The sequence below is a fragment of the Podarcis cretensis genome (genome assembly GCF_951804945.1).
Source record: "Podarcis cretensis genome assembly, chromosome: 12".
NCBI lineage: Eukaryota > Metazoa > Chordata > Lepidosauria > Squamata > Lacertidae > Podarcis > Podarcis cretensis.
In genome coordinates, this window is record NC_137181.1 from 21479101 (window position 1) to 21493350 (window position 14250).

The 14250-nt window shown below is 40.7% G+C and overlaps 1 protein-coding gene and 1 long non-coding RNA gene across 3 annotated transcripts in view; both read right to left on the minus strand.

Annotated features, from left to right (window-relative positions):
* LOC307199312 overlaps positions 1-14250 on the minus strand; it is a 66201-nt gene that overhangs the window by 21193 nt on the left and 30758 nt on the right. The gene's annotated exons all lie outside the window — the stretch shown is intronic.
* On the minus strand, positions 17-11281 carry LOC307199276 (uncharacterized protein encoded by LINC00614). Its single transcript, XM_079947081.1, has 5 exons — positions 10846-11281; positions 5686-5789; positions 2852-3005; positions 1322-1482; positions 17-239 (listed from the first exon to the last, which is right to left on the minus strand). Exons 2-5 carry the CDS (start codon positions 5738-5740, stop codon positions 19-21), a joined length of 591 nt encoding a protein of 196 aa, XP_079803207.1. The 5' UTR covers positions 5741-5789; positions 10846-11281; the 3' UTR covers positions 17-18.

Consider the following 14250-nt stretch of genomic DNA (forward strand, 5'->3'; position numbering starts at 1 on the left):
ATGGTATGCATAAGAAACCTAGTAACCAAGAATACCTTGTTTAATGGCTTTGTAACCAAGGTCCAAAGCAGAGAGAAAAGATGAACAGGCTGTATCAATAGCAATTGATGGTCCAGTCAAATTAAAACTGTAAGAAATCCGATGAGCAGCTGTACTCATTGCTGCCCCTGTGGCATCATAATGATTTATTTCAGCAACTGCCCTGCTGGTTATAGATTCATAGTCTCGATTCATCAGGCCTGTAAATACAGAACATTTGTTTTTAAGGTCAATTTACACTCAAATCTACATCTAGTACTGGTTTTTATTCTTCACCTCCTATCCTACAATTATTTATTATTTCACTTTTATTCTGTGTTTCTTCTAAGGCACTTAAGCAGCATGTGTTTCCCCATCTCAGTTTCCCTTCACAGTAAATCGGATAACCAGCCTCGCACAACCAACATGCTTAAGTTTAATTAATGCCTGAAGGGGTTAAAAACTCAGAGTGAGCTCTCCTGCCAAGCTTAGCTATGTCACTTCCCCTGACCTTGGGATGAGATAGGTAATCAGGCTTATGGTCCCATCTACTTGAGAAACTCAGTGTGTGAGGAGGTTTGAGCTGCTTATTTCAGCTCAGCCACATGGCTCTCACCAGCCACCCTTGTGTTCATGTTCCAATAAATCTAGGAACTTTTACTACCTTGTAACTAAGCTAAGTTTTCCTGCCTGTGCAATGTTTTCTGATGAACGTATGGAAAAGCACATGAAGCTGATATTTGATGAGTTTGTAAGTAAACCAATTTTTAAATTACCAACTTGTGGCCTTTTCCTATGCTGGGGAATAGAGGAATTTAGGAACTCACTTGGAAAGACATATTTTAAAGGCCTAACAATATTATCCAATATTGTCAATTCTGACAAAGCAATTACCGTATTTTTTGCTCTATAAGACTCAGTTTTTCCCTCCTAAAAAGTAAGGGGAAATGTGTGTGCGTCTTATGGAGTGAATGCAGGCTGTGCAGCTATCCCAGAAGCCAGAACAGCAAGAGGGATTGCTGCTTTCGCTGCGCAGCGATCCCTTTTCTGGCTTCTGAGATTCAGAATATTTTTTTTCTTGTTTTCCTCCTCCAAAAACTAGGTGCGTCTCATGGTCTGGTGCGTCTTATAGAGTGAAAAATACGGTATCTAGGGTCTTCCAACATCATTTTATTTGGAATTGCCAGGTGTAAACGGCCATATAGATGTGGTGTTACCAATCGTTGTGTGGCCACCTCTAAACCAGATATATGGTATGCAATGTAAATATACAAAATCTTCTGCATCATAACTATTATCTTACCAACAAAAACCCCCGTTTTGGTACCACTAATGTTTTCAGGAGTGACTCCTGCATCTTCCAGCGCTCTGTAGGTACATTCCATGAGTAACTTTTGCTGAGGATCCATACGCTCAGCTTCCTCATTGCTGATGCCAAACAGCTTGTTATCGAATGCATTCAATCTAAAAAAATTAAATGGAGGTATCCCATGATATACGGTGTGATTCACACACTGCTTAATCCAACATGCTCTGATAAGATATACTTAAAATTCATTGAAGCCTAATACTGCATTTTGTACCAGCACATAAATTGTCAAGATAGGACACAGCAGACACGACACTGTGCCCATGTCATTTCATAGTACAGTGGTACCTTGGTTTATGAACTTAATCTGTTCTGGAAGTCCGTTCTTAAACCAAGGTGTGCTTTCCCATAGCAGCGGGGACTCAATTTACAAATGGAACACACTCAACAGGAAGCGGAACGTGTTCTGCTTCCAAGGCAAAGTTCACAAACCAAAACACCTACTTCCGGGTTTCCAGCATTCTAAATCCAAGTTGTTCATAAACTAGGCTGTTCTTAAACCAAAGTACCACTGTATGAAGCTGGTGGAAATACCAGTGAAACACCATGGCTTGAAACTATTGCACCAGGAAAAGCTGCACTGCAGTATAATCAGGGCTCCCCCTCCCCCACCAGAACTCGCTGGAACTCAGTTTGGCAACTCTCAGGTGGACGCCATTGCCATTATAAGAGGGCAAGGGAGGTGTTCATGGTGAGTTCCACCACCTCTTTGTCTAGAAAAAGAGCACTGGGAATAAGGATAACTCTCATGTGGGAGACAACAGTGCTAAAATGGGTTATAGCTGCCTTAGTCCCAGGGTATGATCTGAAGCAAGAATGAGGCATTTGTTGGGCACACTGGCTGTGATTTATGGGACATTTGGAGGAGCATAGAGACAACATCTGGTCTGAAGGCACTTAGGGACATCTCCTTACTGAAGCTGAGCAGGTCCAGATGTACCTGGGTTGGTGACCGCCTGGGAACTTGGATGATGGGTATAAAGTGTAATGAAATAATAATGATAATAATGAATTTATTATTGTTGTGGCGATTATTAACTAGTCACTTTTTCAGAAAAAAAAGAACTCAAAGAGACTTGAAATGTGTCTCTGCTCATGCTGCTCACCAAACCACCTCAGCATGGGTCCTGCCCTCAAGGCCTTCCGATCATGTAGTTGGAAAAGAGATTAATACCCACACTCTGAATTGTAGCTGATGAGCAGAATGTGGAGGGACATTAGTATTATGATGACATCACCTTTTTTTGTGAAGTTCAATTTCAGCATAAGATTTGCACCCAAAGCAGCTCCCGTAGTGTGGAAATGCATTCATTATAAGGCAGCACTTTGAGATTGCTCGTTAGTTTTAAGAGATATTTTGAAAGGTTCATATAATAACACATATTACACCAGCGAGTCATTTCAAGGGGGAAATCTGCAAGTTTAGAAAGTCTGAAGGATTTATTAGCAAAATATATGACTTACTCATCAAGAAGAGCAGCACGAGTTGTACGTATTTTACCTGGTTTGTCGTCACCTGGATCATACCACTCTCTAATGTTAAATCTTTCTGGAGGTATTTCTGCAGTGCAGTTTCTGCCATTCTCTAACACTTTCCAGAAACTGTCAATTCCTTCACCTGTTGCATTAAGATTTAAATATACATTTTTAAATGTATTAAAATATACTGTTTCCGTTTTCAAAATGTCAAACCTGTTGTTCAGTTTATCGGAACTTACATGAGAAATCCAACTTTCAAAATGCGATACAAATTAAATTTGCATTTCAAGTGCTACAAAATTTCAAATTTCATAGAAAATTGGACCTTTTCCTAAATCACACAATCTCATCATACTGTCTAATTTTTCTGCATGATGTTCCTATGAAAATTGCATTTAGCTGCTACCATATTTGTTTGGATGGCATCTCGCAGATGAGAGCCATCTAGTTGTGAAGGCATAAGGTTTAGGTTAGCATATTCCAAGTTCAGGAAGGCAAAATACATAATTAAATTGATATGTGCTATTCTGCTTGTTGTGGAAGTTAGATCATACATTTAAAGAGTATTGATTCCAAGATTCCAAGACAAATTCCAAGATTTGTCATGTAACAAACCTGAATTTCCAGTGGACTTCATAATATCACAGACATTCACTTCTCCATGTTCATGACAGGGACATATTAAAAATATTTCTAGCAAGAATTTAAATACAGTGGTACCTCAGGTTATGTACTTAAGTTGTTCCGGAGGTCCGTTCTTAACCTGAAACTGTTCTTAACCTGAAGCACCACTTTAGCTAATGGGGCCTCCTGCTGCTGCTGCTGCGCTGCCGGAGCACGATTTCTGTTCTTTTTTTTTTTTAAATGATATTTATTCAACTTTTCAAAAATACAAAAACATTAAAACAACAGAGTAAAAAAAGACAAAAATAAAAAAGGCAGAAAAAAGAAAAAAAGAAAAAATATATATAAATTCAAAATTACTTCATTTCATTATCTTGTGTCTTAGACCTCCTCATACCTCCCTTTTTGTATTCCAATTTAATCATTATTTCAGCAAATTCTTCCCATATCTGTCAAAAATAATTTATCTTAACAATCTATCTTAATTTATCAATATTATCTTAAGTTTATCTTTACTTTCCGAACCATAAACTTTAAAATTTAGAAATTAAATTTGTATTTATACTTAATACCTTCAAGTCTTTCTGCTAAAGCCAATTATTTCCTTTCCAGCACAATCTATTATTTCATTAATATTACTCAGAAATAGCAAGATATATAAAAGAAAGTTCTCTTCTAGTTTTATCCATCGTCCCTTTCTTCCTGGTTTCGGGTTGTGTCCATCCTTTCTTCGCTTTAGGTCTTAACCTTCAGTCCAGTGTTCTAATGTCTGAGGCTCTCAAGTCACTTCCATGCCCCCTCTGCTGACTTTCTTGATCCTGATTATAGTACAACGCTTCCTTGTCCCTTGTTGAAGTATTTTGTGGTTTCTTCCCTTTCTCCTTGGGGAGTGGATCTCTGGGGAGTTCCATACAGTCATAGTCTCCATTTTCATTTGTCACATTGTTCCATTCCCCCCAGTTCCACTCCCCATTGCTGATTTTGTAATCCAAACAAAAGTTGCTCCAAAAATACTTGTCCTCTTGTTTCACAGTCCCACTAGAGTTAGGAATTTCCTTAACTTCAAAGGTTTGCAGACACCCTTTAAGTTCAATGACGTTAGATCTCTCATTTTGTAACTTTTGGGGTATAATAACAATCACTTCCATCTTCCACTGCCCTTGGGTTTGCCTTAAGTCAGTTCCCTGAATTGATTGTTGTAGAGTTTCTCTCTCTTCTTCTCCTGTCAACTCATACTTTCTAGCTACAGCAGCCATGACATCCAGTTTTTCATCCACCAAGTTCATGTCCTCCTGCAGCTGCTGTAGCATAGCATCCACTTTGCCAAGGGCAGAAAGTAAAATTTCCTTCCTGCTCATTTCTAGTCAAGGTCAAGTATCTGGTCTCACGCTGATTCTCACAGCTGTTATGTCTCTTTGTGAACTGCAACAAAGAAACTAACAAACTCCCTCTAGAGGGCACAGCTTCTGTTTAACCTCCATCTTTAAAATGTAGCAAACAAAGGAGAATTCACTTTCAATTTTCTAGTACTTTGTTTCCTTACAAAAAGCAAAAGCAGAGGACAACATTAAAGTCAATTTGTTTCTCTTTTATTTCTATCTGTCCAAATCTGTTTTCTTCAAAGAATCTGTCCTGACGTCCTGTCCCCAGGTTAGGGGCAATGGGAATTTATATTCCTTAGCTTTCTCTCTGCAGGATTAGGTAGTCAAGATTCTTTTACCCCCTTTCCTCCTGCTGTCAAGGGGGTTTTGATGGTCATAGGTGCAGGAAATTTCAATCTTAAATTCAAATTCAAGACTATTTAGTTTGTACGATCTTTGCTTCAGTCTGTTTACACCCTCGCCGTGGTGGGAGACCCAAATTCCACGGAGCCCGTTCCTCTGGTCGGAGGAACTCCGCCATTCGCCGATGGCGCCAACCCGGAAGTCACCCACGATTTCTGTTCTTATCCTGAAGCAAAGTTCTTAACCTGAAGCACTATTTCTGGGTTAGCGGAGTGTGTAACCTGAAGCGTATGTAACCTGAAGCGTATGTAACCCGAGGTACCACTGTATTGGTATCTCTCAATAACTAGTGCTGAGTTCTTAGTTTACTTTTACTTTAAATCACGAGAAAGCTTTATGCCATAGAACAATAAAAAGAGTGAAAGAAACATGGATAACTTTCTTATATCACTCCCCCACCCAAAGACTTACCTCCAGGAAAGTTGCATCCTATACCCACAATAGCTATTTCATTCTCAGACGCCATCTTTATTTTATTTTTCTACTTGCGTTGGTCACTGAATAAGGAAATGGTCCTGTGGAAAAGAAGGTAGAGTTGTAAATATTTATTTTTAATTGGTGACTACTCCTTGAAATATAAGCAACCCTTTGTGATGACCACAGAGTAATATTCTTCAATGAAGAGCAGATCAGTTCATAAATGTGTGTGTGTGTACTATATATCTATACAGTACCGATCTCTGAGGTACGTTGAGATTCAGATTTGATCCTGTTGCAATAAATAAACAAACAGAACAGCAGGCGGCAACCTACAGGTCACCTGGGCAACCAAGCACAGATGAAGGGAAATTTCAAGGTATATTGTGGAGGTCAAAGAAAGAGGACTGACATCAAAATCCTGTGTAAGAAAAGTAGGCAGTTCCATAAAGATTGATACGCAGACATGAGTTGGCTGCTGAAGAGGAAGTCAATGTTTTGAGACTTAAGACTCTCCTGAGGGGCAGACTGTGAGTACTGAGGGGAATGCTAAGGCCCCACCTTCCACTTTACATTTAAAGCAGAATCTTGCCCCATTAAACAGTCATAGCATCCCCCAAAGGATCCTGTCAGTAGTGCTTGCCGAGAGACCCTTATTCCCCTCACGCCGCTACACTTCTCAGGGCGGCGAAACAATAAATCCCTCTTACCTCTTCTTAATAATAATAATAATAATAATAATAATAATTGTTATTATTATTATTATTATTTATACCCCGCCCTCCCCAGCCTAGGCCGGACTCAGAGCGGCTTACAAGCAATAATAAAAACAAGTTGAATGATTACAACTTAAAAACAAAATTAAAATACAACATTAAAATATTGAACATTAAAATATTAAAACGTAGCCTCATCGCAGGAGAAGGAAAGGAAAAAAGAAAGAGGGAGGGAATCAAATTGGCTCCAAGCCAAAGGCCAGGCGGAACAACTCTGTCTTACAGGCCCTGTGGAAAGAAATCAGATCCTGCAGGGCCCTGGTCTCATGAGGCAGAGCGTTCCACCAGGCCAGAGCCAGAGTTGAAAAGGCCCTGGCTCTGATTGAAGCTAATCTAACTTCCTTAGGGCCCGGGACCACTAGGGTGTTGCTATTTATGGACCTTGAGGCTCTCCGTGGGGCATACCGGGAGAGGCGGTCCCGTAGGTACGAGGGTCCTAGGCCGTGAAGGGCTTTAAAGGTCAAAACCAGCACCTTAAATCTGACCCTGTACTCCACCGGGAGCCAGTGCAGCTTGAAAAGCACTGGGTGAATATGCTCCCATGGCAGAGACCCTGTGAGGAGCCTCGCTGCTGCATTCTGCACCCGCTGGAGTTTCTGGGACAGCTTCAAGGGCAGCCCCGCGTAGAGCGAATTACAGTAGTCAAGCCTGGAGGTGACGGTCGCATGGATCACTGTGGCCAGGTTGGGGCGGGAAAGGTAAGTTAAAGGTAATATACCTTGAACTTTCCCTTCATCTGTGCTTGGTTGCCCAGGTGACCTGTAGGTTGCCGCCTGCTGTTCTGTTTGTTTATTGCAACAGGATCAAATCTCAATCTCAATGTACCTCAGAGATTGGTACTGTATAGATATTAATAAGGAGTATACAGTGGTACCTCGGGTTACATACGCTTCAGGTTACAGACTCCGCTAACCCAGAAATAGTGGTTCAATTTAAGAACTTTGCTTCAGGATAAGAACAGAAATTGTCCTCCAGCGGCGCAGCAGCAGGTTAAGAACAGTTTCAGGTTAAGAACGGACCTCCGGAACGAATTAAGTACTTAACCTGAGGTACCACTGTAATGGGGAAAGTGCTCTAAAGAGCGTGAGGTAACCTACACTTGACGTACTACAGGTATGCCAATTATAGGGGGTGGAGGTCTCTTCAGCCTCCTCAATATTTGTTTGAAGGGGCTCAGCGCCCCCCCAAAAAATATTGAGGGAGACTGGTGCAACACACACTGACACACACACCCCAATCTTGGGGGGCAACCTGGCGCCTCTCACATAACATCTAACCTTTTAAAAATAAAATAAAATGTTTCTATTACAGTGGTACCTTAGTTCTCAAACACCTTGGTACTCAAACACCTTGGTTCCCAAATGCTGAAAAACCCAGAAGTAAGTGTTTTTTGGAAGCCGAACATCCAATGTGGCTGTCGGCTATTGTTTCTGGGGCGCCTTCACCTATCAGAAGCTGCGCCTTGCTTTTTGAACATTTGAGAAGTCATATGGACTTCTAGAACAGATTAAGTTTGGTACTTTTGTTTTTGCTATTTCTTTTGCGTTTTTGTTTATGAGGCTTTTTTGGTTAATTTGTTTTTGTGACTGTGTGGAACCCAGTTCAGCTACTGAGTGAGTGAGTGAGTGAGTGAGTGAGTGAGTGAGTGACTGCGGAAATGGATAACACACACACACCCATCCAAACAATGACAACCACCAGTGCAGGTAAGAAATTTTTTTTATTTTTTATCATCTACAAAACTTATTTATTTTATAGTACAGTTGATTATTGCTTTCATTTTATGGATCAATTGTATTGTTAGTGAAATTCATGTTAAATTGCTGTTTTAGGGGTTGTTTTTAAAAGTCTGGAGCGGATTAATCCATTTTGCATTACTTTCTATGGGAAAACACACCTTGGTTTTGGAATGCTTTAGTTTTGGAACGGACTTCTGGGACGGATTAAGTTTGAGAACCAAGGTACCACTGTACTGATATGCTTCCCACCCCAGGATCCATCCTCATTTATTTATTCCCTGCAAACAAATCACAATGGAAGCTCAATGAAAAGTCAGTGTATAATCTCCCTTCAAACAAATCAAGATGGATTTTTAATAAACAGGAAGCCAGAGATGTCTAAGTCTTCAAAGCAAAAGAGAATCCTGTTGTGGACAAAGGCTGTCATCAAGTGAGACAATGAAGTGGTCCTAATTATTTGAAGGGCAGAAAGCTACATTTGGGCAGGAATGTAGTCATCTGGTCTTTATGGGGTTAGATTTCATACTTCTTCTTATAAGACGGAGTAAGCCTTCAGCTTTTTGAGTTTTCTCCCCAATTCTTTCCAGCTTCTGTTTATAAACATCCTGTTTTGGCTGGCCTAGATATATAAATTGAGCAGCTGCACTCACTTTACTCCTTACAAATGATGTTCCTGTGTAAAATGAGCTTTTCTCTTTTATTAGGAGCTATCAAAGAAAGTCCAATAAAAATAAAAATATCCCACTCACATCCCATCCCTCTGTGAAGTATTTCACACTTGCATTGTTTGCAAGAGGCTGTTTATGTTAATGTTAAGCAATTGTTGTGTAAGCGCCTATACTTTGCCCTTTGCAGAAATTTCAACCTGGTCTATTTCTGCATTGTGCTATTGACATTTAAAACAACAATTTTAATTCCTTACTCCCCAGGACAATTTTTCTATAATGACAAATCGTAATTGAGTATCAGTACATTAAGGCGTGAGATGATTATCGGAACCAGTTTGCAGAAACAGCTACCAACAGTTTAGGAATGCAGCAGTTCTGCTATGGCAAGAGCAGAGGACGGAGGCATCCTCCCTTTGAGATGGAATGCACAGAGTCTCTTCCTTTAACTGATGATTAACAATGTAGTCACAGCATAATGAACCTGAGGATCCTCCCAGCTCCCACACAAATAAGATGTTTTCAGAAGAGTACAGAAGCTCTCCTGTTTGCACACCAGCATTTTGTTTCCGACTGTGGCTAACCAGATGCCTCTGGAAAGTTTTGTAAAACTGTACCAGGGGTTATTCCAGATTTGCTATTTCTGGATAGGCTTCAGTCATATACCAAAAAATTCAGGCTGCACAATTAAAGTTGATAGGGTGCTTTTGCACAACAAAAACATCCCCCCCCACACACACACCAGAAAAGGTAGAATTTTGGGATAAGGGGATTGGTGGGCAATTGCACTGGAAAGTGCGGAATAATTTATTGATTAAATGTATATATCTACTTATTGATTTATTGATTAAAAGTATATACCTACAAGGATCACAGAGCAGTTTACAATATAAAAACACAAAAGTACATAATGTAATAAGAAACAAAGCAATACCCTCGCCCCTCACCTTTTCCGGATTGAGAGAGTCATCTGACTAGTGAGGGGGCCCAGCTCCTTAAAAAAAAGATCAGGGCCCCCCAGTTCCTTGGCCCCAAGGAGCTGGCGCTCTGGCCCCACACAGTTCAAAAGGCCTGGGTGAAGAGGGATGTTTTCACTTGGCACCTATAAATATGTAATGAAGGCGCCAGGCTTTGAAATTCCTGAAGTAACATGCTTCAGCTAAGGGGTAATTCCACTTGCTCTACTCATGTTCTCTGGGACACATCTGCCTGCAAATATGCATATTTATCCTGAGTATATCATATAGCATTAAGACCAGTGCTTTTATTAAAGAAAAAAAAGGTGTCGGTACTCAGTTTGGCTGGATCATGCCCAATATCCTTATGGAAATCATGAAACAATTGTTATGCCTCCCGATAAAACGAAAAGAAGATCTTATTATGGAAAAACTAATACTGAACCATCTTCAATAAAAGCATCCTGGGCACATTGGGAAAAAAGCAACTGAATAACTTTGTAGGTGTAAATAAAGCACATTCTGTAAGTTTCTACAAGCAGTTAGAAACACACAAGTAAACTATTAACTGCTCAACGACTTTATGATTTCAGATAACTTCAGGTGTGCATGCATTAGAGATATATACACCGCCTATGTGTGATGGGGGCAAACTGGTCCTGGGTGCCCATTTCTCCAAAACATTGTCAATAAAAGTTATGTTTGAATTAATCAGCTACAGAACAGAATGTTATGTTTTCCAAGGAGAAAAGGCTGAATTGTTCAATCTACATTACACACACACACATACACACTAAACATTATATGCGGATACTCACATAAAAAGCTTGAAAGACATACACATAATGTACAATAGTAGTATATAGAACAACTTGGAAGCATTCAGTTTACATATTTAAGATATACCAACAACAAACACAAGCACATATATATAAAGCCCATGCTTCTTCTTTTTTTATGCACTTCTCCATTTTGTTTGTTTCTGCAACCAATACTCCCTCTGTTTAATAACACCTACCTTAGGCATGGATTTCCCAGGTTCCATGTGCTCTTTATAAGGATCAGTTATCAGTTACACTGTCAATGAATCCCCAGTCCTTACTCTCTGTGCAAAAGTCTATGGCTCCCTTAGTTGTTCTTCATCTTTTCTAGACGCATACAGGCTAGGCTGTCTGGTTATACCAGAACAGGTATCATGCTTAATTGGCAAGTAAACAGCACGTGGTTTTGTACACTGTCTTTCAACAGTCAGAGATCGCAGAAGCTAATGAAACATGAATAAGATTTAGAAAGATAAAATTGCCGTGGCAGAAGCCACAGCCTCAGACCACCAAATGAATAACGAAATCCTAGGCAAGATAAATAAATCTTACTTTTTTAGCACAGTGGATAACACTATCATAATTATAAGTGTCCCATATCGTAATAGGAAGATTGGTTTTACTGGTCAGTTGCTGCAACTCACATATTTTAAGGGAGCTACAGAAAGAGATCCAGCTGTCAGTACAGTGGTACCTCGGGTTAAGTACTTAATTCATTCCAGAGGTCTGTTCTTAACCTGAAACTGTTCTTAACCCGGAGCACCACTGTAGCTAATGGGGCCTCCTGCTGTTGCCGTGCTGCCAGAGCACGATTTCTGTTCTCATCCTGAAGCAAAGTTCTTAACCCGAGGTACTATTTCTGGGTTAGCGGAGTCTGTAACCTGAAGCGTATGTAACCCGAGGTACCACTGTACATGCCATCTCCACCCTGACCAGTCCCCTTACCAACCGAAAGCATTCCTCAGTGTCAAACTAGATATGATGCTAAATGCATAATTGCCAGTCACGTCCCTGTGTGTTTTTAAAATAAGAAGTAATCAACTTTTTCTGGATTGAGGGCTGCATCCCTTGGGACAAAGTGGTGGTGGTGGGCAGAGCTGTAGCTACAGGGGGGACTAGCCAGGTTGTTTGCCCCAGGCGAAGCCTCCAGAGGGACACAATTGAGGCTCCCGGCCTGTGTGTGTGTGTGTGTGTGTGTGTGTGCGCGCGCGCACAAAAGCACATGGGGGGGGTGCCCAGCTGGGTCTTTGACCTGCCCACACAATAGGGGGAGGATCTTATCTGGGAATTGTCAGTTGGCTCCAGAGCTTCTCCCACCCTACCCACCCTCAGTTAAGACTTCTTTTGCCGGTTAGCCTTTTCTCCACAGGTACACGGGCGCTGCTACGGCAAGGTCGCTGTTGAAGGGCCGGAAAGGAATTATCCTGCATTGGCAGGTTTGCCTTTCCTGTAGCAAAACGTCACAACTTTGGCGGTATCAGGCCTTGGGCGGAATCCTTTAGTCTATCTTCCCTAAATGGGGGTGGGCGTGTAGTGGTGACCCACGGCCCCCTTCTCTTTGCGGCGGTGATCCCAGGGTTCCCCGTTAAAGGGGTTGTTTTGAGGGGAGGCTTTGGCTGTACGTCTAGATGTCCCCTGCGATGGCGGCGTAATGGGGGTGGGTTCTCTCTGCTTGAACATATGTTCTTCAGAGCCAGCCCACCCCCCCACACACACACACACTCTGGATAACCCTGATGTTCCGCAGATCCCCAGTGGGGGACTGGGAGGGTTAAACACCCAATGCCTGAGCCAAGGTCTACCCTCATCTGAAACATAATAAAGCTGTGGCCAATTTTAATCCCATAGCACATTGTCTTGAGTCGTTATTCCACACGGGAGCCGCCCAGGGTTTGGGGGACTCCGCCTGTCCACGCAAATCTAAGTGTCAGGTTTGTATACAGGTATTTTCTGTTGGCCACAGTGCACCCCCCCCCTTTCGTTGTTTCTGTTGTTGCATTTACCATTATTAATATGCATTTACTAACTTTGTATAAAAGCACTTTTCTGAGAACTTGGGACTTTTTGGTTGCATATGTACCATAAACCTATCAGTTTACAAATAGTACTGATAATTTAAAGTAATTCTTTACTCAGGGTGTCAGAAAATTAAGAAATTAATTAGAGCAATATGTGATGAGATTAGGGTTTATAGCAAAAAAGGAGATAAACAACTTATACCCCCCACTCCACTCTTACAAATCTTCATACTACCACAAAAATTATGCAGCTGCACAGATCTCTCTGGTAACGTCAAGAACAGAGTACATAGGCACTGCACATCCTCTGTTGTTTTTATTCAGTGTCTGGGGTGTTTTTATTCAGCATTTAGGGGTGAATTTCTGTGCACATAAAAATTAATAAGGCCAATGTTCACTAACATACCTCTCCTATGATGCTCAGTGGAACAAAAAATGCCAGTCCTGTCCATAGCTGTCAACCTTCCCTTTTTTTGCAGGAAATTCCCTTATTCCAGCGCCGTTTCCCGTTGCTTCCTGATGCTATCCCGGATTGTTAGATATCCTGTAGACTGTCCCCGGGACAGGTGAGGCTGCTGATCCCTTATTTTCGAGGTTGCTGGTCCCTTATTTTCAAATCTAAAAGTTGACAGCTATGGTCATATCAGAACAGTCTATCTGTATATTCATATTGTTTACATGTTTTCAAGCCATTTTACTAGAAATGACTGGTTGGCTGGGCCTTAATTAGACATCTACAGGAACATGTCTTAGAAAACATTGATCTGGCCATGATCAAGTCATCTGTGTGCTGTAACCTATGCTTGATTTATTGTAACATGCAGCTAAACACATTTTGTGCTTTAGAAGAAGAAAAAGAGGAAGAGTGTGAAATAATTTTTTGTGCTGTTGTGCACATGAGTGAACCAGAGAAATTGGCCCAAACCTGTATCTTCGCATCCAATGAATTCTTCTTTTATGTACCTATTTTTTCCTTGCCACCAATGATTTCCTCAGCCTTGCAGTCTATTTCTTCCTTTCTTTTGCTGATAATTTTCATTTGCCCACCCCTTCCTTTCCCTTTCTTTTGTTTACTAAAAGTTTGAGGAGGGAGAATTACAATTGCAGTGTGGGGGGTGTAGTTTTTGTATTAAGAATAAACTTTCCATTTAATCACATAAAAGTACATCTTTATTAACTGATTGAAAACAAGTACATCTTTATTAACTGATTAAAAACAATGTAATTTATTTGAACACAAAGAGTAATACTGTAATGGTTATTTTTGATGCAAAGTAGTAATAAAGCAAAAAGACTTCGCTGTATAGCATAAAATTATAAAATATCCAAGTACAAAGTAGTAATGAAGGTAAAAACATCTTCCACATTAAAAATCTGGGGGGGGGGGAGAATATGTACTTCACAATTTTAAACATGACATGCAAAGTTAACTAATATGGTACTTAGCTAACCTCCAAAGTCTGCAAAATATAAAGTGTAATGTTAATTATACTGCATACAGACCTGGGAATGAAGGCAGCCAATGGCAGTGAGGACTGAACTCCAAATACAGCCCTTTGCTCAGTTCACTTTTTAAAAGACCCA

What these genes read in the sequence shown, in the direction of transcription:
- LOC307199276 (XM_079947081.1), bottom strand. Translation starts at nt 5,740, where the DNA reads ATGGCGTCTGAGAATGAAATAGCTATTGTGGGTATAGGATGCAACTTT. An exon ending in CGTGCTGCTCTTCTTGATGA is followed by an intron (nt 1,483 to 2,851) that starts GTAAGTCATATA and finishes TAATTTTTTTAG; the next exon opens with ATTGAATGCATTCGATAACA. An exon ending in CAAAACGGGGGTTTTTGTTG is followed by an intron (nt 240 to 1,321) that starts GTAAGATAATAG and finishes CTGTATTTACAG; the next exon opens with GCCTGATGAATCGAGACTAT.